The 25,199-nt window shown below is 41.3% G+C and overlaps 3 protein-coding genes across 14 annotated transcripts in view; 2 read left to right on the forward strand and 1 right to left on the reverse strand.

The window, feature by feature from the left end:
- map2 (microtubule-associated protein 2) overlaps positions 1–1,898 on the forward strand; it is a 75,322-nt gene extending 73,424 nt beyond the window's left edge. For all 12 annotated transcript variants that reach the window (XM_068702599.1, XM_068702631.1, XM_068702638.1 and 9 more), the window contains one exon: positions 115–1,898. In XM_068702599.1, coding sequence (XP_068558700.1) covers positions 115–336 — 222 coding nt within the window. In that variant the 3' untranslated portion in view covers positions 337–1,898. The remainder of the gene's footprint in view (positions 1–114) is intronic.
- A 328-nt stretch (positions 1,899–2,226) lies between these two features.
- Positions 2,227–8,383, reverse strand: myl1 (myosin, light chain 1, alkali; skeletal, fast). Its single transcript, XM_068702701.1, has 6 exons — positions 8,153–8,383; positions 7,342–7,369; positions 5,037–5,180; positions 3,436–3,609; positions 3,243–3,320; positions 2,227–2,764 (listed from the first exon to the last, which is right to left on the reverse strand). Exons 1-6 carry the CDS (start codon positions 8,276–8,278, stop codon positions 2,736–2,738), a joined length of 579 nt encoding a protein of 192 aa, XP_068558802.1. The 5' UTR covers positions 8,279–8,383; the 3' UTR covers positions 2,227–2,735.
- An 8,090-nt stretch (positions 8,384–16,473) lies between these two features.
- The window catches only part of cps1 (carbamoyl-phosphate synthase 1, mitochondrial), a 50,408-nt gene continuing 41,682 nt past the window's right edge, over positions 16,474–25,199 (forward strand). The window contains exons 1-15 of the mRNA XM_068702714.1: positions 16,474–16,738; positions 17,848–17,957; positions 18,201–18,345; positions 19,646–19,735; positions 19,827–19,883; positions 19,976–20,068; positions 20,173–20,262; positions 21,012–21,140; positions 21,239–21,345; positions 21,801–21,942; positions 22,218–22,295; positions 23,093–23,191; positions 23,377–23,472; positions 24,175–24,364; positions 24,971–25,128. Of these exons, the coding sequence (XP_068558815.1) occupies positions 16,613–16,738; positions 17,848–17,957; positions 18,201–18,345; positions 19,646–19,735; positions 19,827–19,883; positions 19,976–20,068; positions 20,173–20,262; positions 21,012–21,140; positions 21,239–21,345; positions 21,801–21,942; positions 22,218–22,295; positions 23,093–23,191; positions 23,377–23,472; positions 24,175–24,364; positions 24,971–25,128 (1,710 nt within the window). The 5' untranslated portion in view covers positions 16,474–16,612. The remainder of the gene's footprint in view (positions 16,739–17,847; positions 17,958–18,200; positions 18,346–19,645; positions 19,736–19,826; positions 19,884–19,975; positions 20,069–20,172; positions 20,263–21,011; positions 21,141–21,238; positions 21,346–21,800; positions 21,943–22,217; positions 22,296–23,092; positions 23,192–23,376; positions 23,473–24,174; positions 24,365–24,970; positions 25,129–25,199) is intronic.

Raw genomic sequence — 25,199 nt, forward strand, 5'->3', positions numbered from 1 at the left:
TTTCTAAAGCTGACCCACTAAGATACAATGCACAAACTAATTCTACATGATATGAAAATAATGTATTTCTTCTTCCACATCCACATCTTTCGTCACACCATCTGCCTCTGATAGATTGAGAGCCACAGGCAGATTTTTCGCGATCAAGTCAAGGCACGAGTGGACCACGGGGCTGACATCATTGTCCAGTCGCCAGGCCTGTGCAGCTTGGTGTCCCCCCAGCGCCACCGGGAAAGCGACCTATCATCCTCCGGAAGTCTCAACGTGCTGGAGTCGCCGCAGTTAGCGACCCTGGCCGAGGATGTCACTGCAGCTCTGGCCAAACAGGGTTTGTGAACGCTGGTTCTCTGGATTCCTGATCTGAACCTCGGACATCCTCGCCATGATCCCTCAAACTTTTCTGCCCACTCCTGCCACCCTGAGGCCAACTTCAGCTTAACCACAGCCTCTAAACATCTTCACTTCAAGATGCATCACTCAACTATAAGTAGAGACTCGAATTAGGAGCTACTGTACTTTGGTCTTCTTTATTTTCCAAAAATGTGCTACTTCTGATTCATTTTGTTGGCCTCTCTCTTTTTGAATGATGTTGCATACAGTAGAATAGTTCAGTCAGAGCACTGGTCCTAGATCTAGTGGTACATACAAATTGGGGGACCAGGTATTGGCTTAACTGGTCCTGGATCAGTGTTTTGAAGAAGCTACAGCCTTTTTTTTCTACATTAAATATGAAGTAATGTGGCCAGCACACAATGCAGCACGTGTTGTTCCTGCTCAGTAAACGTGCATGGACGCCAAACCCCCTAACAAACCAAGCATCCTTACTGCAAGTCATTCTTGTCATCCAATATATAATATATTTAACAAATATATATAGAAACATGTATAAAAATCAAAGTTCTTTGCCATCTACATGTCCTAAAAACATTTTAAAAGGAAGCGACAATATGGCTATAAAATTACATGTAAAATTGCATCACTGCAAGAACTAGGTCATGTTATGACAAGCATGTATCGATTCTAATATTAAAAGAGGCTATTTTGTAATCGAAAAAAAAATGATTTTAGTATGTTATTTCCTCAATTATTGGATAAAGATTAAACAAGTTCATGTTTTGTAGTTATTAGTTGTTTACAGTGTAATGCTTGGTGACATTGTCAGACAGCTGATTTGGTGTTGCTAAGGAATGCATCTCAGTCCTGTTGAACAGCATCATACACTTGTACCTGCTCAGTAGTTCAACAGAGACGCCTGTTTAAACATCAGAACGATATTCAACACTGGAGGTAATTCCACAAACAGCTAAAAGTATCTTGTCTTTGCAGCTGCAGATGTTGAACTCACGTCAATGAACAGTACAGATATTCCTCTGCTGACACAGGCTGATGTTGCACCACAGTGGATGACACTACGAATGCGGCCTGAGATTTAGCAGAAGATGCCGCTGCTCTGAAATCTGTCTGTGTGTGCGTTTGGTGCAGATCCCATGCCGTTTTACAACATATGCTACCGTATCTGGATGTTTTGTTGCAATATGTGGGAGATTTTGAAAAATCCATTAAAAAGACAATTCAAGAAGTAAAACAAAACGGCCGGGGGAACTCGGATTCCGTTACATCTGTTAGGAAAAAAGTGTTTGGGTGATCTAGTTTCTTTTTCAGACACCATTTGTTGTATATCCTGCCTCCTGCCCAATTACTGCCCTCACCTGCGATTGTTTGTTTGCTTCTGTGTTTTTTCTGCATACCCCATCTCTGTGTGCCCCCTTCCCACATCCTGCTCCACCCCCAGCAACTGTAAATGTATTTAAAAGGTCAAGTAGATGTACGCAGTTTTTCTCTTGTTGATATGACACCAATTACAATAATTAATGACAATAAAAAGGACAAAAAAGTGATACTGGCGTACTGTTTTCTATTTAGATTACAAGACATACTGTTAATGATCAGAAGTTACATTTTGGGAAATTCCTTTATTTGCTTTCTTGTTGAGTCAGGTGAGAAGATCTCTCTAATCAATACAGTTTATCTCATTTGTTTAACCTACAAAAAACAAACGCTAAGCTAATCAACTATTAGCTGTAGGACAGACATGAGAGTGGTATACATTTTCATATACTTGTAAGTGTATTTCCAAAAATGGCAAACTATTCCTTTAACATGCATTTGCCTGAATTAATTATGCAAACGATTTGCATCAAATAAATAGAGTCAGACATTTTTAAATAAAATGGGAGTTTGTGAAAAGTTTATTGTGGCAGAGGATACAATAAGTTAAGACCTAGGGATATGTTTCGTTAAGGAGTGGATTAATTTTGATGGCCAGTCCTGGGCCAAACTTGTCCCTTCACTGGCAGATAGAGAATCAGCCAGACTGCCAAAGAAAGGAAGGGGTGGTCATCATCATCCCACCTTCCCTTCCATCACTGCTCCACTTTGAAAACCAGTGATGACAGAAATCCCCAATGAGACACAGTGACTCGTGTGACGATGAGGAAATCTCGTGGGAAATCAGGGTGGTTTGCCGAGCAGCAGGAGGAGAAGGAGGAGAGAAAAATAGCACCAGTTGGGAAAAAAAAGAAAAAAAAGTATAGAACAAAACAAAAGAAGGGTTCAGGAAATGACATCTCATAGTCCTTTGTTCCCCTGCTTCCTCAGGTGGCACAGGAAACAGCGAGTGGATGCCGCGACACCATGGGGTCTGCACATATACGATGGTCACCACCACAGGGTCCTTACACAGACATGATGTGCTTGACAAAGGCTGCAGATGAACACCAGGGCAGCACACAGAGCAGAAAGAGGAGAGGGAAAAGGAATGAGCGAAGAGAAGGACAAGTACATCATCCAATGAATTAAGTTAAAGAATTTGTTAGACTTGCAATGACCACAGCTATGAATAATATAAAACACTTTAGATATTGACCACAGCCAATGAAATGTGTTTGATCTGGTTTATGCACCATGCAAAATACTGTAAATTCACTTTTTTAGAAAGTGACACCTCAATTAGAGGGGCACACCATTAATATGGTGGACTCATTAGTGAGAGATTAAGTTAAAGAGTGGAACGTTTCCCCTGTTACGGCTCAACAGCATCTTCCCTTATCTTATCGCAATTTTTTTTCCACTATTGAAAAGTTCACTCCAGAGCCAAAGAAGACTGACAAGCTGATATTCTACAATTAAACTGAACTTCAAGGTGAAAACGGCTGGTCGTAATGTTGTAAGTCGTGGCTCACCCTCATAGTTGATAGCGCCGTTCTCGTCCTCCTGTCCTGCCATGAGAGCGTCGATCTCAGTCTCATTCATCTTCTCTCCTGTAGGGGGAGGCAGAGCACAACCAGTATTAATAAAACACACACGGTGACACACACTCGCACACACACGTACGTATACAGAGAGAGACACAGCGGTGCCCTTGGCCCGACTCACCCAGTGTTGCCAAAACAATACGCAGCTCAGCACCCATCACTGTGCCGTTGCCCTCCTTGTCAAAGACGCGCAGACCCTCAACGTAGTCCTCGAATCCCGCCTTGTTTGGGCTGTTGATGATGGTCTGGAGCATGGGCAGGAAACCCTCGAATTCTACTCTCTTGCCGGCCATGTCTGCATGAAACGAGAGAGAAATGACAGTCGGTTCCATCCAGAGGTGAACAAGCCCGGCAGGTTTGAGACATCGTTGTCAACACATTTTAAATTATACATCTCCCCCCTTCTACTACAGGTGATACTTCTTTACAGGCGTATGCACGGATACATGTTTCGTATTTTGTCTTTATTTCTCACTTATAATAATGCGTATTTTGGACTGTGCCACATTGCAGAGTGAGGTACAGCACTGGTTCTGACAGCAATGATTGAGCATCACGGTGCTATTTTGGTTTGAAGGTTACAGAGATTTACACCCATCTGTCTGCACAGACCAGAACAAAGGCACACATAAGAAGAACAATTCTCTGCTTTTTTATGACATTATCAAGCAGAATGTGTGATTAGAAACCAAACTAAATATACAGTATAAGGTGAGACACCAGACCAATTCCTGAATGATAGAGAGGCTTTGTTGCACTGACCTTTAAGGGTTGAAAGAATGAAATGTGTTTTATGTCTAACCTTACTAAACATACCGGTGTAGGATGTGGACAGATGTGGACTTTTGCACATTTGACTAAATGTCGCATTGCATAGTATATATCATAGTGGCGTACTTCTTCTGCTTCTGATGTAAATCTGTGCTGGCACTATGGGTCTAGATGCACTTTACGTATAAAATGTATTTTACAGTAGTAGTAGTAGTAGTATCATTATTACTTCATATGGGGATACAGTGCATTTAGAAAGGTGACAGTTTTAACTATTGGCTAACAGCACAGGGAGGATTTTCAGCCTGTGAGTATTTACTCTGAACAAATAAACTGTTTATTCAAAGGTGGAGATTTCGCGACTTCTGTATTTGCTTCATTTCTAAAGCATTTTTGTGGCAGAGCTGGTCCATGTGTTTTCTCTATAACTATAGAAAGTGATTTCAAAGGAAAAAACAGCTGATTTGAGTGAACATGACGGATTCCAGCCATACAATTAGCTACTGATAATGTCTTCCTCTTAATACATGCCCTCTTTAATGTTTCAGTAAAAAAAAAAAAAATGCGCCACCACCACGAACACCAGAGATGAATAAAAAACAAAAAACAAAAACACACACTCTAAACATCACCTCAGACAAATCTACCCTTTGAGCTACTATATACTGTTATAATGTTTATTTGAAAGTGCTGCTAGTAATGAATAGTAAGCACACTGATAAAATACAAAAAATAGTAAAAATTATAAATTTGATCGTTATCATGTCTGGAATTTAATTATTTGGGGATTACATTTTTTAAGGAATTATTTTAGTGTGAAATTCTGAAATTTAAAGTATGAAAAAACATCCCATGAGTATCTTCAAGACTTTGAATCCATAAAGCCATGACATAAAGACAAAAGTCTTCAACGAATTCAGTGATAGAACAAATGCTGTAAATATCTCTTACCGTCAGCGGAGGGGTTTCCCAGAACCTTGTTGACCTCCTTGTTGGTGGGGTTCTGTCCCAAAGCGCGCATGATGTCAGCGATCTGGTTGTAAGCCACCTTGTTGTCACCCACCCTGTCGAACAGACCAAAGGCCTCCCTGTAGTCTGCAGAGTGGAGGAGAAGAGGATGCAATCACCTTAATGAATCCAGTATCCACTGAATGATTTCTGTTTGTAACGTATTCAGCAGTGAGTGAGCGAATAGCTGCTTCGCATTGTGATGTCATTATATTGTACAATATCATTTTTTTTTATAATTCTGCTTGAGGGACTTTAAATTATTCAGCAGCATTTTACATTTAAAGGCAGTGTTGGTAATCTTGCAAGAGTAGGCTAGACTTAAGAAACATTATCCAACCCAAAAAGAAAGCCGTACCAGTGTTGCCAACTCCTTTCTAATGAAAGTAGCTGCAGGAGCTCCAAAAGTCTCTAAATCTATCGAGGAAGATCCAACGCCGACAATTATTATAACGAACATAAACAACGAACGTGGCTATTGATGGTAGTCACAGCTGTCAAGCTAGCAGCTTGTGGAAGACTCTGGTAATGAGCAATGATTACACACGCAGAATATGTGCTGGCAGGCAGGCCGGCAGGTAGACAGGCAGGTAGCCCCTCCCATCATTTCCTTCGGCCCGAATGATTGGTGATTTGAGAATTACAACAAAATGATCAAATATGTTTTTGTACAGAAGATTACCAACCCTGCCTTTAATTTAATTCCGTAAAATTGACTTACACTTCTTTTTATGTTTTTGTAATTATGTACATACACACATTTTCCTGCAAAAGCCATATCATGTTGAGGTTTAGAGGGCCAGTGTTTAGGATTTGACTGCATCTACCAGTGAGATAGCAACCAACTTCTCTCATGTGCCAAGAGTGTAGGAAGAACTACTAAGGCCGATGCAACAACGCAAAGTGTTTGGTTTGTCCATTCTGGGCTGCTGTAGAAACATTCTGGTGCAACGCAGCAGACTCCTCTTGGAGGACCCGCTCCCTATGGAGGTATTACCGACTCATTCTAAGGTAACGAAAACACAATAATTCTAATTTCCAGGTTATTATTCACTAAATAAAACACACTTAATAATATTATATTCCATTTCTGTCAATAGATCCCCCTAAATTCTACACACTGGACCTTTAATTATTAACATCCTTTAAGGTATAATACTCTTTGCAGCCCCAGCTACAAAATGTATTCAGAATAAATGTATGTGTTCTGTTTTACCTTAAACATGAATCTCAGCATGTTCTATTGTCTGTGTTAAATGTGTTTTTCCCACAATTGGAGGCAGTGGTGGCATTTCACAAAGTATAGCTGTGGCTGTTGCACGCCTGCCAGCAGGTGGAGGCAGCTTCTCTACAGACTGACAAGGGAAACATACAACAAGGGCAACATATAACAAGGGCAAGTTGTCTCTATAGATTGTGGTATTATGGACTGACTTCTGCCCAACTCTGTCACCACTTACTATTTCTATCGCAGCTGTCTCTGTCTCTCTCTCTCTCTCTCTCTCTCTCTCTCTCTCTCTTTCTCTCTCTCTCTCTTTTAAAAGACCACCTTGGAATTGATAAACTTAGCTGAGAATATGAGCCCCCTCCTTTTAAAGGCAGGGCCCTCTGTGGGTGAGCTGAGTAAAAGTAGGGAATGCTGACTGCAGTGTAACAAGCAGCCGGTTAGACGACAGGTCTGGTCAGGTGGTGTCCTGTCCAGGGTCGGATGGGAACGTAGGTTTCTTCTATTTAAACAAACATTAAACGAAACACTCTACATCGGTGGTGTCCAGCTGTGGTTAATATGTGATGTCTGAATGTTTTTTTTTACTTGAAACCAGCTAATTTACCGTATTTGTTCTATCGTTTCTTGATGGTGACAATAAGCACAATCAGCTTGTGTTTGTTTGAATGCAACAGCTGACAATCACTTGATTTGCGCTTTGTTTTATATAACTAGGTATTCAGCCAAGAAACTAGGATTCTGTTTAAAGGACCACCATGTTGGGGATGCTTTCTTTGTGATGTATCATTTGAGTTTGTATCTGTTTCAACCGAGAAATGTCACGAATGTCAAAACACAAAAATGACCATCATCTTCATCATCTACATTGTTTTACTCTCAAATGTGTAAATGGCTGCATTATGGCTCATCTAATTGTCCAGAGAGCTGGCCAGGAGATGTATATGGGAAGGAAGTATTGCGTTTTATGGGCTGTATGTTGCGTCACGTGGTAGCAAAAAAAATAAAATGAAGTGTACTTACCATCAATCTGGTCTGCACTGAATTCGATCTAGAAGCCAATACAAAGCAGCAATATTAGTACAACACATCCTACAAATGCAAGAGTTTTGACATGCCATCTAATCAGCAACACTACCACAGGAATTTACATGTAATGTAAACTAATTAACCAGGTCTACAGGGGGATTAAACTTGTCTCTTTGCCTAAATTAACTTCACATGGTGGCATCCGATCTGTGGAGGTCCATCTTTAGCTACATTAACATGTCCACATTTGGTGTCACTCCGCATGGCCGTCACACATTCGTCACCATTCTCTTAGTCCAATCCAAAGAGCGGGGCGGGGCGGGGCGGGGGGGGCGTGGTCTAAACCATAGTGAGCTGTCCAAGGTTCTAGTCATTCGCCTCAGTATTTTGTAGTCCTTTAACACCGGCTGCTACTCTCACTTAACGTGCATCTTCTCATAGATATATAAATGGGTTCACTCAGTTTGCGATTTTGTTGTGCCTGGCCTTGTCAAGGGGATAATGGATGTGCATTAAACCAAACACCCCAGTTTAATTTAGTTTTAAACCACAACCACCAATCCTTTATGAGGATATAATGTACAATTAGGCTACATTTTGCACTGTTAACACATTAACACCTATAACCAAAGTAGACATCTGTCATGTCCCCCCCCCCCCCCCCCCCCGCCCCAAGAACCCGTCTGGGAACCACTGAAGTCGGTCTACTTTTGTCATGCAACTCTTGGAAAAGTCAAATCCCAGCTCTTCCCGAGCAGCCATCGTCCTATCTCCGTATGGTTACATGCTTTCACGGTCATTGTACCTTGACGGCGGACAGGTCGATAGCGGGAGCCGCTTTGGGAGCAGCTGGCTCTGGCGCCGGTGCGGGTGCGGCTGCTGCAGGTTCGGCCTTCTTGGCGGGAGCCTTAGGGTCCTTCTTGGGTGCCATTTCAGATGATAGTCGGAGAACTTCGTTTCCTGAAGCACAGACAATTCCCGGTTCTAATGACAACACAAGGAGTGTAGTTCAGAGTGGAGGGGACTCGAGGCAAGACTTCACCTCTGGGGCGTATATATATGATGCTATTTTTCCTCTTGACCCCCGCCAACGCTGTCCCGGTGTGAGGATTGGACGGTGGGTGGAAGGGGTGTGTGTCCTCTCTAAACATGGAATATAGGGCTGCGGCTCAGAAAGTGTTTATTTACGCCACATATCAATAATCCGAAACGAAAACACTGAGGAGGGCGTGAGAGGTTTCCTGGGGACGTGCGATTTTCTCTGGACCACAAGTCAACAGTTCCATTTTCACGACGTCAAAAGAGGAATAAAGTTGGACCCATTTCAACCTCTATAATATCATGTGATGAACGAAGAGGGTTTCCAAAAAAAGAGTTCCTGGCCATAATTATGCCCTGTGCTATACACGCCTATTATCAGTGTAGATCTCACGTGTATTAGTTTAGGGCAACTTCCCCAAAATTCTGTTCACTCACCTAATTTGATGATTTTATCCACCTTTATCCTTTAAGCCAGATCTGCAGGAATCATGTCTCACTTTGACAGCTAAGGCAGTTTAAAAACGTCAAAATGCCAATATATGATTTCTGCCTTATGGTGATTAGACTATTTTTTGTATTCACCATAATATTATTGATGTGAGCGTATAACTCATATCTGACTGTAACTCTGCTGGACTCATCATTGGCTCCATCTTTACCAACTGCTGTGTAGCCAAGCATTGCACTGCACTTTATCTGAAATATAGCATAGATCCCAGGGTTTCCAAAATGATGATATATATTAGCCAACATCAGGTTGAATTGGGGGTCAATTTGAATAAAAATGTGTATACAATGATACTCAACATGTCTGCATTTGATGTAATGGTGTAGCCATATAGAACACGACATATGTGTTTGAATATTTTACTTGGTATGAGTAAATCTTATATCTGGCACATTTAGATATATACAAGTATTGATGCCACACAGTGTGGAAAATGTGAGAAGAAATAAATGCAAGTGGAAGTTTGTGGAGAAAAAAACTGCGAAGAAGCAGCTTATAAAACTAGTTCAATTTGTATTTGAGAAACTGTCAAAGGACCAGCATTTGGTTGAAAGATGGTGGAAGAGGTGTCTGTGAAATCTAATATTAAGCCATTGTTTATTTCTGTCCCTGACAATGTGAGTTGGGTAGAACAGCACCTGTGTTCAATTTGATGCTTCGTTGGTATAGGGTGAGCGGCCACCACCACTCCCGAGACGGATGTGACGTAAAAGCACAGGACGATGGAGATGTAGTGGAGCTTTCAGCTGCTGATGTCAGTAACCCAGACAAGGCTAAGAGTGCAAATTCTGTCTCCTTAATTCTTGTCTATATTTGTCTCCCAGTGCCAGCGGTGCAGCCCTGCCCCCACCACCATGACAGGACTGGTGACGAAGGAACTGCATAAATTCCTCCACCCTATGGCGACCCCCTATCCGCCCCCCTGTTTCATGACCCCATCTCCACGAGGGCAAGCCAGAGAAAGCCTCAGTCCCTCAGCTGTCATCAGGGCTCACCCGAGGCACCCCACTGCACCTTCTCAGAAGTCTGACTTCCCATCACCCCCTCCCCCTATAGAAACTCTGCCCCAGTCCTTGCACCTGTGCTGCAGTCCAAACTGAGCTCCACTATAGAGTCTTAATAGAGTTTGCTCCAGCAATCTGAACGAATGGGTTTCTAAATATGCTTAAGTGTACTATTACCCTGTCATTCTAAGTATCACATTAGTGAAGATAAACAATCTTCTCCTTCTGAATAAACATGTAACCATTTACTTATTCATTCATCATCTCCTTTGGGAAAGCCATGCTGGAGACGTGAGGTCAGGTCTTTTAAAAGGCGAAAGGGGCTTCAACTGCACAATTAAGGCCACAACAGAGCCACATGACACGTCAAGATTACTTTCCACACCCGCCTTTTGTGACCACCACTGCCGTCCATGATGGCAGAATGAGGAGGAGGAAATTCAATTTAACAGTCTAGTGGTCAGAAGCTGTGTTTCCTGCCTTTTGTTTACATTTGGAAAAGCCTTTTTTATTCATGCTAGTCAAGAAAACGACATCATGTGCAGCATCTGCACAGTCGAAAATGTGCAAATCAACATTGCTGAAGTTCTTGCAGACACTTCTCAGAGGAGATATTATTATGAAAATGGTGGTTTGCTCAATGCTTTCCGCAAATCAGTGTGAAGATCAGTGTGAAGCCACTTTAACACAGTTGGTGGCATTATATCAAATCCTACATCTCTGGCCAAAACAACCAAGACAGAGGCATGGGTAGCAACACTCCATTTGTTTTGGTTGTGTGACAAACCCTAGCAGCATTTCAAAGTGTCTTTCACCATGCAGTGGTCTGTTGGAATACAGCAACACAAGCTCCAGATGTGGCTACTCTCATTGCATGTGCAATTGAAGTTGAATGAATAGCACCTATGTGCAATACACTCATGAGTTAAGGAAAGAGATGTCTGATGTTTATAGGCTATAAGGTTTGCAATGTAAATCTCATTAGTTTAGTGTGGCATTCCAACATTCTCTTATTAGCAAAAGTACAGATGAGTCTGATGAGAGTGTCATTCATTTTGCAGGAATCTGGTCACATTTCATGTTGCTTTGATTTTTTTTAAATAAAATGTCAATCAGTCCAATATTTAGTTTATTTAGTAATAGTAACTTCCACTTTTCACTGAAAACCAGAAATGTGAACCTCATGCTGGTGAAAAAGAGGATCACCTCATATGAGTCATGTGGATGTGAACTAAATGTTTTGCCAATCCATCAAATATTAATTCAGTCTGGACCAAAGTGGCCCGACCAAACGAAAGACATTGTCACAGCACTATGCTATGCATGGTTAAAAAATACTGTACCTCCAATGTAAGAACCTTGTCATATGAGTAGGATCCATCGTTGGAATTTAAGGTATACCAGGTACCTTAAAATCCAACAAACCCCCCACTATGTATGGGAGGAGGATATAGCTTTAACCTGCGTGAATTGAAATTCACTGGACATAGCCAAAAACCCAGTTTTATCAAATTATTGATATTAAAACTTAAGTTTGATTATAAAAAGGGCAAAATAAGTATAAAGAGAGAATTAAGCTTGTATTTTTATGAATGTGTTTAGTTACTTATCACTGAGTACAATGCAATTATGCAAATACAGTAACTGTAATCTTCCAAACTCAAACAATACTGATCTATAAATATCCTAGTTAAGGCCAAGACCATGAATGACAGCTGTCAGACCTATTGATAATTACTTGACCTGTGTTCCTTTTTTGGCAGTCTGGTCTAACAGCTGGTCAACATGAGCTCTAAAAGTGTGGTTCTTCTTCCCTTTTCTTCAACCAGTCATATTTTTACATTTAGAGCTGAGCCAGAAGTGTCTGTGCTACAACTCCACACTGACTGCCTGTTAAACGTTTATGATATTAAATTGAAATAATTTGTTCTGCACTCGCTAAGTAATGGCACCCATACTGCCTTCCATACACAAAGGGTGATAGTTAGTCAGCTTTTAGCTCCCTCCATGACTGTGTTTCAAACAGTATCATGCATATTATTTTGAGCCTGATGGGAATTAGATCAGATGAAACATCAGTGATCACTATGGGGAAATTGGGATGTTAAAGCATCAGCAAACAGTAAAGGGAAGAAACAAACAAAGTGGAGTGCAGCATGGTGTAGAACAAATGGGGTGCATTTAAAGAAAAAACAATTATTAGCCAGCTACTTCCTTTTTATTTAAATAATTCCACCTTATTTGCATAAGCATTCTGGAGAGATATTGCAGCTATAAGAAAGGGATGCTGCAGGCTAAGATCTCACACGCTGGGATGAAAAATATGTTAATCAAATAAAGCAGAGAATGAGGTGAACTAGGTTGATTTTCATCACCGGAGACAACAAATTCTTACATTTTTGGATTGTGTCAGTTTCGATTGAAGAATAGACAGATGTGAGAGGAAGGGCTTTTGAGGGATTTACTTTGCAAACTAGTATGTTTTTTTCTATGTCACCTCCTCCCACTCCAGCTTCGTCCTTTTGGAGGGGGGGGGGGGGGGGGGGGGGGGGGGGGGGGGTTGCTTCAGGACAGGCACTATAACCGTCTCCTCTCAGGAATGACGGTGTCATCTGAAGCATTTATGTCCTCTGCAATGCATTCATATCTATCAAATTCACTCTCAGTTCACAGGATTGTCAGACAAAAATGTAATTTACGTTACCAGTACCAGGACTAAAACATCAACCATTAGACTGTGAGCTGTACAGTTCAGTTCTGCAAAAGAGAAACGACAGAGGCACTGATTCTGAGACACAGTGCCTGTCTTAACCTTGGAGACCTCCCTATGTTCAGCATGATGAATGAAATGTGAAGAGAAACTATGATGCAATGAGTGCAGTGTGGTGTAAGATTCCAAAGATGCCGCGTGCTCCCAGGTCACTGCCATTTTGCCTCCATGGGTAGTTGGGGTGTCGAGAGGGTTTCTGAAGGAAATGGCAGGGTGCACCGATGGACTTCCTTTGCTACAAGAAATGCAGCAGAGGTCAGCCATGTGTGATGACTAGAGAGTCGGCCTTGGACTCTGGTTCTGTCCCCTCCTCCCCTTTTCAAACCGTTCAAAGTGCTTCCTTCCCTGCCCTCCAACCATACCAAAAGGAATGAGGCTGTAACTGAACCCGGGGGCACAGATGGAGCCTATTTATAGTCACTACAGAGAGGTGTGAAGTTTCTTGGGATCTCTAAGAGCGAGGGCCATGGCTCCTTAAGGGGGCTGATACATGCTCCCCCCCCCCCCCCCCCCCCCCCCGCTCTCTCTCTCATAAGCCCTCCACTGGCCACACAGGAATTAGATGGGGCCAGGCTAAACAAAGCTACCCTGCTGCCCTTTTTACTAGGGACACTACCTCACTACAGAGGAAAGGAATCCGATACCGGCCTAAAGAAACAGTCTCCTCCTTTTCTCTCCAGCTGATGACCTGATCTTCCTTTTACAACTCTGGAGACTGCCATCACCCAAATCAAGAATGGTGATGCTACGTGGGATCTTCTTCTAACTTGGCGGCACACTCTGTAATTGACAGGATGGGAAGAAAGTACAACTATACAGATAGTGATAATAGTATACATGTTAACCCAGTTACAGTTTGAGTGAACCACTATAGACCCTTTTGATGGTCAGTTTGATTAATGCAAAGGGTAGTTGAGTGGAATAACAAAATGTTACATTTAAAGGTATTTGAGAATAATTTTACATACGTATAAATCTATTAGGTTGTTCACCATCTAGAACTGGACTTACTTCTGGTCCAGGAAAATGGCTATATCATTTTATACTCTGATGATACTGTTATTACCAACTAGTACTGCTCACTATCATGTAAAATACAGCTAAAGTGTGCTATTACAGAACACAATCAGGTTCAAACAACTATAAAGGTGGAGCACATCACCCCAGCTCTCAACTGTTTTGCACTGACTTCCTGTGCGATAAAGAATTGATTCTAAAAAAAATGCACAACTATTTATATATATATATCAAGCACCAAATGGTTAAGAACCAAAACGCATTTCTCACCTGCGGCTACGTTATGAACCACTGAGTCAAAACTAAGCATGAAGAAGCAGCGTTCAGTTTGTTGCATCTGTGCCAAAGAAACTTGAAGTCTTCTTCAAGTCTTTTGAACCAGAGCTTAAAGCATCTCTGTTTTCCACAGCCTTTTGATATATTCATATTTTGTACTGCACTGTACATTTTATTCTCCTGTTTAATCAGTTTATGTCCAAATGTAAAGCCCTTTGAATTACCTTAATGTCTGAAGATGATGCACAGATAAATTTGTGTTGGAAAGATATATAAAGTGTCAATGTCGTCAAACTGATATGTCAGTCTAATCCTGTACTGAACAAACGCCATCACACTTGAAACAACCATCCATTATTGCTGTCATCTCAGGGCCGAGACTGGGCTTGGAAACCTGGCAGAGAGAAAGGTGAGGGAGCCTGCCTGTCTATTCACGTCCTCTCTTAAGCTTGGCCACCACCTGAAACTCACTCTTCAAACCGCAGACAATGTGAGGTCTCTCCGCCGAGGACAGACACTGGAGCTCGTTAGTCCACACTGTGGCCAATCAGGGCAAGAATTTGGAGGGCAGCTAATCACAGCCCTCCCCGTGATAAAGGGCCATACAGAACATTGTACAGGCATCTTGAGTTCTCCCAATCCTTGCCGAGCAATTTTTTCCACCGTATGTGATTCATTGTTGACAGTAAGTAGCCAGTGCTGCTTGTTTGGGGCTTCATTTTTTGAAAATAGAAAAAGATAGTTTTGAAATGAAAATGGGTAATAATAATGATATTTGTGACAATTCTGTGTGAGATAGAATACAAACTTGGTCTGTGTGGAGATAAACTCGATTTTGCAGGTATGGCAGTAAGTTGAAGTGTGTTTACTCCTCATTACACTCCCTGATGTTCTGGCATCTTTTGCAAAAAAAAAAAAAAAAAAAAAAGGTGTCAGGTGTTTGACTTGTGTATGGGATTGTGAGACAATGGAGACAGTTAGCGAGGACAATTGTTTTATCTTTATTTTATTCTACTGCAGAAAATACTATTGCTTAATACATTTGCTAATGTTACATATCCCCCCCTTGACTCAACTCTTGTGGGTCTCTTGCAAAACCAACAATACCATTTTTTTCCTAAGAGTGGAGATTATTGACAAACTAATGTATTTGTTCTTATTCATGTAAACGTATAAAGTGGGCTCAAATGTTAGATATTATCTAATGTATGTGGTCCCAGAGGATCCAAAAAAGTTTAAAAAAAAAATGCTACAAATGTTGTAGACTGTTGGATGCTGTGGACCAGAGTAATGGTACTTATTATTTATTTACCTATTATATGTCAATCTTAAAGCTTAACATGCAGGCAGCTAAATGAAATTAGCCCTTCAGTTCTTACTGTTACTCATATATGTCGAGCTGCACTGTCACCTATGCATCAAGCATGCCACTACCCTGTTAGCATGCCTTACCACTGGATGTCACCAGTGCTCCACAAATCTACTGAACTGGAGCGCAGACTGAATTTAGACAAGGGGAACGTGATCTGAAGTTAACAAGGGGGTTTAGAAAAGTGCAGAGGACCTACACAAAACTGAAGTATACCAAAATGTGAAATTAAGTATATAAGTAGATGATTATTAAGTGAATTCAGTGACACACTGTAGGCCTACAGTGCATTTTTTTTCCCCAAGTCCAATTTCAGGAGTGTGGAGGTATTTCCTGATCCACACAAGTCCTATTACTCACACCCACTTTGTTCAGACTGCTGAACCCAGCATAGTAGCAGTCAGGCAGCCTTCTCCACAGAGGACCAATCTTGCAGTGATCAGCAAATACACCACACAACTCTAATCCCACCACCATGCAGCCTGTCGACGGTCAGTTTGCCTTTTCTTTTGCAGGCAACTGGCCTCAAAGAAAAAAAAAAAAAAAACATGTAAAGAGTTTGTTGCACTGAAAGCACAACACGCAAGTTTACTGCAAGCAGGCGCATTCATTCTCATTCGGCCTGCACTTCCTTTTAGTTTCTTTTCAGTATCCTAAAATGTGTTGTAAACACTATTTACTGTAGCACTTTTTATCTGAAGCAGAATGAAAGACAGCAGTTTAAAATTAAGGAGAATGTGATTTGTTTCTTTAAAAAAGGTAACTTGAAGTTTCAAGTTAGCCTTTAATGGTGCTCAAACTAAATACAAAAACTAAAAACTAAACAAAATATATGGTGAACTAACAAGTACAATGACCAGCCTATATAAATTCAACACTTTGGTACACTAGAAAGAGTTAAACTTATTTGGCCTGAAGAACACTTCATTGTCTCACCTACAAGCGCGTGTGTTTTACAATTTAAACATGTGAATTCCGTTCATCCCTCGTTTCACAGAGTAGGCGTTTTTTTCCTGGACGCCAATCTGAACGCCGCGCGCTTCATGCGTTGAGAAAAACTACGACACAACGGCCAATGCCGACGCATTTGTCAAACGCTCAGTTGGACTACCTGTAACAACACGAGGGGCAGCCCAAAAACTTGTTCAACTGTCTCCTAAATGAGCACGTAGCCTCATTGAACTGTTCCAAAGACAGTGCAACTACTTACTCCTTTTTATATCCGGAAACTTCTCATTCACGCCCGTGCAACTTTACCCAAAGAGTCATTTTAGGCTAACATGACAAAAATCCTGCTGGCGTACAGCGTTGTTAAATCTCTGAGACAAGGATGTGTGGTTGGCAGAAGAGTAGGCGACACGTCTGCGTGGCTGAGACTTCAAACTTCTAGACTTTTTAGTGTGAAGGTAAGCGAACGATGTGTGGGTGAAAACCGCAGCTGTTGGTTGTAAAAGCAAATAAAAACGTCCAAGAAGTGTTCCGAGTTCTATGTCTCTGGACTCCAAGCCGAACTCCTCAGAAAAATATCAAAAGTCTGCGACGCATTGCTTCTACACGAATGTACAAATGTGTGAAAGTTGTTACAGCCTTTTTTTCAAAAACCGCAAGAGCTACTTTCTAATTCGGCATAGACCAAGAACTACAAAACGCTCTCATTGCAACATCATTCAAACTAGTGCTAAAGTTTAACCGTTAACGCTCCTGCATTAGAGACAGCATGGTTACCTGCAGGCAGCAGCGCAAAGAAGTTAAAAACAAAGTTGTAAAAAGTGATGTTTGGTGTGCTGTCATTGCGCCGAATTGACCGGGGCTACATGCGATTGAATAAAACATAGTAAGTTACTTGTTCAAGGTTGTAAGCATGCGTCATTAAGAAAGACTGCTGTAAATTGCCTAATTTTGAATGCAAATTTTGTCGGTGATTGACAAGTGAAAGTTGCGTATTAACTCACAAAACAAGTAAAGTAAAGAAAAGAGAGTTATGCAATGTTAGGTTATGGTATTTCTAGACTGCCGTCTCGGATAATATTTAGTATGCAGCTGATGGAATTTTGTGCTTCGTGTAGTAATTTCACAGAGAGTTGCATCATGGTTAATGTGCGCCACGCGCAACTTCAGATTTTCTTTACATCCAACTTCCACAACATGTAACTGTACTCATATTTAAGCATATCCGGGATGTATTTGAGGATAAGAGTCTTAACTACTAATTGGGCACGGCTCTTGTGACGTCACACTGAGAGAGAGAGAGAGAGAGAGAGAGAGAGAGAGAGAGAGAGAGAGAGAGAGAGAGAGAGAGAGAGAGAGTCTCAGCATTTACAGCACAATTCACATTGTCCTGCAGTTTCAGCATGAATCTCACAGGTCACTCCTAAACTCTTAAGTCTACCTCTATCTCACATTAATTTCAAACTTTTTTTTCTTTGGTCTGTCCAAACTTGCTTCATACAAAGGGAATGCGTTATTCTTGGGGGAAATGCATCTTGTTATCTGCCTGATCTCTTTTAACTCCCAGGCCCAGACGGCCCACCTGGTCTTGGAGGATGGCACCAGGATGAAAGGGTTTTCCTTTGGGCATGGTGCCTCTGTAGCCGGGGAACTCGTCTTCAATACTGGCCTGGTGGGGTAAGAGGGAGATATACTTATAAGTCAAACTACATTAGATGTAGGACAAAAAGTCAGATACTAAAATATCAACCTTGCTTTTAGTTTGACAAGTGTATTCATTTAGTTTCAAATGTTTCATAAAGTTTTTCCCAAGACAAAGTTACACTGGAGTTTCTCACTTTATACAGGGGCCATGAAGTCGATGACCATGTGCTTCGTCGTCACTACATCACAATATCCTGCTGTTTTTCTGTGATCTAGGTATCCTGAGGCCCTGACTGACCCCAGCTACAGAGGTCAGATCCTGACCCTCACCTACCCTATTGTGGGAAATTACGGGGTACCCAACAGCGAGGAGCTGGACGAGCTGGGCCTGAGAAAACATCTGGAGTCGGAGCGCGTCCAGGTAAGAAAATCGGCGGTGGTTTTGGGGTGTCGGGCTTTGTGGAGGCCTCGGTGCTGCAATGTATCTCTTTTTAAGTTCCTGCTTTGATCCTATCTGTCTGTCACTCAGTCCGTGCGCCTCCTTTGACCAGACTGAAATATGTAATAATTTAGATGAATTGCCATGACATTTTTAGAAACAATCATGATCCCCTGAGGATGAATCATAATCACTTTGGTGCCTCTTTTCTCTCTTATCATCTACAGTATCGCCATCATCAAGTCCAAATTGTTCTTTGTCTAATACTACCACTTAATTTATTACTAAATACTTCCCCACGGATGGTTCGGAGATCTAACAACAAGTCAAGGCCTGGTCCCAGGCAGGAATAACAGCACCTGTTATTCCTGCCTGTTGTGAGGTCAGTTTGTCAGTTCTCACAACCATCCGGTTGAGACTTCAGCAAGTCAGACATCAGATACATTTGCTTGGTGACGAGTTCTGCTTTTGCAACGTCTGCATTCACACAATGTTCAGAGTTAAGCGATACAAGTTGCATCTTAAAGGAACAACATGATACATTGCCACAACAATGCACATCATTAATCGATGAGGTTAAGGCATTAGCTATGTTGTAAGGAACTCCATGTTGAGGTGAGCTAGGTAATGTTAACGTAGTATTTCAACATGGAAAAATGAATCTCCTGAGATGAGGTGGAGCAGACATCAGACCTCCATCTCTGTTGAACTGTATCAGGAGACAACACGTCAGTGAGTTTTGTAACGAGCAATAATCAAACAACTTAAACAATTTGAAGGAAATTCAACCATCCAAGTATTGACATTATCATCACTAACATCCAGAATCAACGCTCAATGGTTCAATTGATTCCTTCATCAAGTGAAAATAAAGTATTTACTGTTTTGTGAGATCAGATTTCTCAGATAGCGAGCTGTGAAAGTGAACGTAAGTATTCCACAGAAATGTCACTTTAACACATGGAATGATTCAACAACCATATGACAGCGAAACAAACAACCATCATAATGCCAATAGCACCATATGAAATGAGTTTTTAGTGTTAATTAGAAAATGTTACAGTAGCTTGCTTACACATTAAACTAAAATGGTTTACATCGTAAATAGCATTGTCATTGTTGGTGAGTTATCATGCTAAGTGCAGCCTCACAGAGCTGCCAGCGTGGCTGTAGACTCCTGCTCTTGTTACGATGGACTCATTTTTAAAATGGCAAAAGGCAAAAATGCCCACACCTTTTGGTATGGACATATTTTCAGGTTGTTGTGCTTTGGTGTCTCTAGGTATCTGGTCTTCTTGTTCAAGACTACAGTCACGAGTACAGCCACTGGAACTCCGTCAAGTCTTTGGGACAATGGCTACAAGAAGAGAAGGTTTGGATTCAAATGACCAAGTATCTGTTGTAATCTCAGAGGAGAGTAGGACTCTGCTGCTGATTTACAAAATGCACTTTTCTTTTTAAAGGTTCCTGCGCTGTTTGGAATAGACACCAGAATGCTGACCAAGATAATCCGAGATAAGGTACTGTAAACACAAAGGTGTGAACCGCACCATGCTTTCACAAATGGATCGGTTGATCACTCGCTGTCATTTTGCCTGTGATCACTCCTCAGGGCACAGCTTTGGGGAAGATTGAGTTTGATGGCCAGCCTGTTGAGATCTTTGACCCCAACCAGAAAAACCTGATAGAAGAGGTCTCAACCAAGGTAACAGCTGATAACTATTATATTTAACATCACGAAACGGCTGGTCTTCCCAAATGGTGTCAATAAGTGCTAACCCCTCTCTTCTGTGTCACTCTGGCTCCTAGGAAATCAAAGTTTTTGGAAAAGGGAACCCAATAAAAGTGGTGGCTGTTGATTGCGGTATTAAACATAACATTATTCGCCTGCTGGTTAAGGTGAGAAAAAAAATTACATTAGTTTACACACATAGAAAGGATGTTTTAATGATGGAGCCCAAAATGACATCTGCCCAAATATAGAAAAGAACACTCGTTCACATGTTGTCTGCAACCTGACCTAGAGAATATGTGACGGGAAGGGAAGGATTAAGAGACTGCAGGAAAAAAACATCTTTCAGTATTTGTTTGTGTCATCTAGCTGTAAGAAATAGTGGGCTTCTCTTAATTTTATGCTCCATTTAATGGTTTGTTGTTATTTATGGTGTTGATATTAGCTTGTAATTGCTTGAAATAGTAAGTCAGGAGAAGCAGCCTGCAGACTTCTAATGCAGTATTCTGTTTTGTCTGTTTGTATTATTAAAAATCCTTATTTGCCTTTTTTATGAGTCTGTTGATGAGTGTCTGGCCGCCTGGACATTCTTGTAATAATACGTTATGTTAATATTGCTTTTCTGTGGAGGTTGAAGATGGTTTGTTGGACAAAATGAGGCAATTTGCTTCCTCTAATTGTATCATAATTATAGCTAGCAATATTATCATTGTTGGAGAACTTTGGATTCTTGAGACGTTGGTAAACATTCATTACAACACATGTAACAGCTATGTTTACAACGAGAGGGATGGATTCTGAACTGATGTTCCATTTGTATACAGTTATTTTAGGTTACTTTGCATTAACGTGACCTTTAAGCAATATCATAAGATTACATAGTGTCTCTCCATGTTCCATATGTCTCTGTGTGCAGAGGGGTGCAGAGGTCCACCTCGTACCGTGGGATCAGGACTTGCAGAGTCTAGACTACGACGGGCTATTCATCTCCAATGGACCAGGAGATCCGTCTCTGGCCAAGACACTCATCCACAATGTCCGCAAGGTAGAAAGCAATGCATTTTGAATACTTTGATTACATTTATATCATGATCTACAGTGTACCTCCATAAATATTACTTGTATGCGTTTTGTCCTGTGAAGGTGCTGGAGAGTGATCGTCCCCAGCCAGTGTTTGGGATCTGTATGGGAAACCAGATCACTGCTCTGGCTGCAGGAGCTCAGTCATATAAGCTACCTATGGGCAACAGGTGAACTCTTTTGTAGCTAAGCATAATTAAAGGCACAATATGCACGCCCCCTTAAAGAATCCTCATGAAGATTTAAACGTGCCCTGTGGACTCTTCTTGTAAACAAACAGAAACGCATGTTTACATTCAGTGTTACTCACCAAAACGCATTGTGTGTGTCCTTGAGGTCTAACAAATGTGGGGAATGCATTTCCTTCCTCATAAAACATCTGCAAAGCTTTCATTTTTCTAAATCCAGCTTTGTTTACAACATGTTTACTAGCTTGCAGTCCTCATCCCCGCCGTTGTTGATGAATTGCATATTGTTGTGTTACCGCCACCGGTTGATCAGCAGAATAGTTTGACACCATTCATTCACAGGACTGCGTATCCTGTCACCTGCATGCATCCACACGCACGTGCACAGGATGATCATAAATAATGTTGTGCTTTCTGCATGTTTGTGCTTCCCCCAGAGGCCAGAACCAGCCGGTGCTGAATGTGATGACGGGCCAGGCCTTCATTACGGCGCAGAACCACGGCTACGGCATAGACAGCGAGTCCCTGCCTCCGGGGTGGAGCCCTCTTTTCACCAACGCCAATGATGGCACCAATGAGGTTGCTGTCACTCTGTGTCAAAATGTTTTGATGTATTCGGGTTCTGTGAGTTTCGGGGGATGGAAAAAAAAGCACCTGTGTCTCCTACAGACCAAATGTAGTCAAGTAAAGTGAGATATGTCTATGGTAGGCTACAAAGTCTACTCACATCAGTTTACAAAATAACAACATCTTTCAAAAATAGACTCAGCTGTTTCTGAAATGCAAACAAATGAAAGGCAGAATACGGTTTACTTGATTTTATTTGTCTAATATCAAGTCTGCATGTTTTCCAGGGCATCATGCACAACACTAAGCCTGTTTTCACGGCCCAGTTCCACCCTGAGGCTAAAGGCGGTCCCACCGACACAGAGGTAATTAAAGGCTTTTATAGTGCTGCATAAAGTACCTGAATGCTGTACTAGAATGAAGTAAAGGTATCTTTACAGGATGCTAGTCAAGTCAAAATTGAAGTCTTCCATTGAAACAGGACTTGTGTAAAAGACCAAAGCAGAACTGAGGTGGCTTAGTGAACCTCATTTGCTTATATGTAAACCAAACATAATGGTTAAAAAAAAATAACAGAATATTTAAGCAGTAACTACATAACAACGAAAGCTGTAATCATCTGTGGTGCTCGATGTTTGACTGCACCAGAGCCACAGGTGCCTGTCTCTTTCCCGACAATAAAGCGTTGACAGGCAAAGACTGTAGTTCAAGTCACTGGTCAAAGTATGTTGTAACCTCTGTCATATTACGGCAGAATAATAAGACCTGTCCTCTCTACCATAACATGCAGTTGACAGCTCTGCTGGAGAATTCTTGCGATCCTCCTGGGTTTTTCTTTTTGGGGGGAAATCACAAAAAACATGTTGCTCTGTGCCCAGGAGAAATATTGTAAACCCTTGACTGTCAGGTTTTTTAATACTATTCACTTCTTTTACTTTTACTAAAAAATAAATAAATATATACATTGTGTGTGTGTGTGTGTGTGTGTGTGTGTGTGTGTGTGTGTGTGTGTGTGTGTGTGTCTATATATTGGCTATATAAAGTGGTGGATGTTTTTAATATCAGTGTGAGGGTAACACATACTGACACCCAGGCTCCTACTAATGCTCTTAGTATACTCTTCAAATGATGGTTTAACTGATATTTGTCTTTGTGTCTACAGTTCCTCTTTGATGTCTTCATGTCTCTGATCCAGAAAGGAAAAGACGCCAATATAGTTTCAGTCATGCCTAAGGCACCACACATTCCTCCGAGAGCTCAGGTAAAGTGCTGTGTGTCACACATGTTCAGCAGGTTTATGAACAGCATGTGCTTTTAGGTGTAAAAGGTTATTAAAGGATTCATCAAAAAGGTCACCAGGATGTAGTATTTTTAGTGGCACACCATCATGATTTATAGTGAAAAATAATAAGAAATTGACATCTGGGTCTATTTGTGTAACTGCAGGTGTCAAAGGTGCTCATACTGGGTTCTGGTGGTCTGTCTATTGGTCAGGCTGGAGAGTTTGACTACTCTGGATCTCAGGCCATCAAGGCCATGAAGGTAAGTAATACACTATTTACTCCTCTTTTTGAGTAACATTTACAAATGACAGCACCCAGCTGTTTTAGGAAAATACTGATTAAAAAAAATTAAGCATTTTATTTTTTCCTGGAAATGTTTTTGTTATATATGCGAATAACATAAAGGCTTTGTGCTGTGAAGCTGTTGGAAATCATGGGCGAGTCACAGGGACTGAGACACCAGTATTGTGCTTTGAACCAAATCTCACACTCTTTTTGACGCCTGGTGGGGGAATTGGCACGGTTCCACAGTTTAGGCTTTTATTTCTTTACATGTAGGCCTTTCTCTTTGTTGATTTATATAGTAGTGTGCATACTGTATGGTACCCATTCCAGTTCCTGTGGAATTAATAGGCCATTTTCACGGAGGGCATCTGACATGTTACCTTAGGAAAAGCACAGGGTAGACCGAATTCCATTGAACTGCTTTGGTTTCAATGTCCTGCGTGTTGGCTCACTGTCATAGCTTACTGGGACACTTGAATAGAAGAGAGCCACTGTAAAATGTATTAGCAACACCTGTGCTTTCTCTGCTCTGTCAAGTCAAAATGTCTGCTGTGTAAACAGCCTACTGTCAACAGTTGTATTTTACAGCAAAATGCCGGGCTGAAAAAGATGGACTGATCATAAAAACAGTTTTTCTTTTAAATAAACAATAATGAACCTTGTGGATATGTTGTAGGAAGAAAACCTGAAGACGGTGCTCATGAACCCAAACATAGCCTCCGTTCAGACCAATGAAGTGGGCACCAAGCAGGCCGACTCCGTCTACTTCCTGCCCGTCACTCCACAATTTGTAATGGAAGTCATCAAGACTGAGCGTCCAGATGGCATCCTGCTCTCCATGGGTGGACAGACTGCACTCAACTGCGGTGAGCTGTGTGCACCTGTTTGCGGCAAAGTCTAGTGGACTTCTGTTCAAGGCACTTGCACTGACAGGGTAGGAAATAACTTTCACCCAAGACCGGTGAAACTCATGTTAGTGTTGGGCTCTTAGGCTGGGTTGCACCGACAATGCTTTAACTTTAACTTTAAATCTAGCTTTAAATTATGAAAGAAATAAAACGGAACACTTGGAGAAAACTCCAATTTAAGAATGTGATCCAGTGATAACTTCAAACTTACACTTGAGGTTAAACTTTTGAAATGGCCTTTTTGAGATGGATTGAGCTCTCAATATACCTCTTCAGCAAGGAAACTGTCATGGAGCTGAACAGGAAGATTGGACCAACAGGCAGTCTCTATATTGATTGAACTCGATTTAATTTTGACCTTGGATTTACCAAACAGGGATTGTTTTTTTTTTAATTCTACAGGCGAGATCTGCTTAATTTGACATCTAGATTTAGTTATTTTAAACCTAGATTAGCTAAACTCTGTTTAGAACTCATCTTTGAATAAATGAATCCTTGTTGGTGAAATTAACTTGTGTTTCTGGTTGAGTTTGTATTTGGATTGGTGTCTTGTGCTGTATTCAGGAGTTGAGTTGTTCCAGAGTGGGGTCCTGGAGAAGTTCGGGGTGAAGGTCCTAGGAACCCCAGTGGAGTCCATCATGGCCACAGAGGACCGACAGCTTTTTGCTGACAAACTGATGGAGATTAATGAGAAGATTGCACCCAGTTTTGCTGTGGAGTCAGTAAGGATCCAATAACAACTAAGTACATTTTCTAAGACAAATGTATACATTTTGCATATACTGTGTAGATG

The sequence above is a fragment of the Cebidichthys violaceus genome, unplaced genomic scaffold (genome assembly GCF_023349555.1).
Source record: "Cebidichthys violaceus isolate CVI_PGR_0920_01 unplaced genomic scaffold, fCebVio1.0.p SCAF_11, whole genome shotgun sequence".
NCBI lineage: Eukaryota > Metazoa > Chordata > Actinopteri > Perciformes > Stichaeidae > Cebidichthys > Cebidichthys violaceus.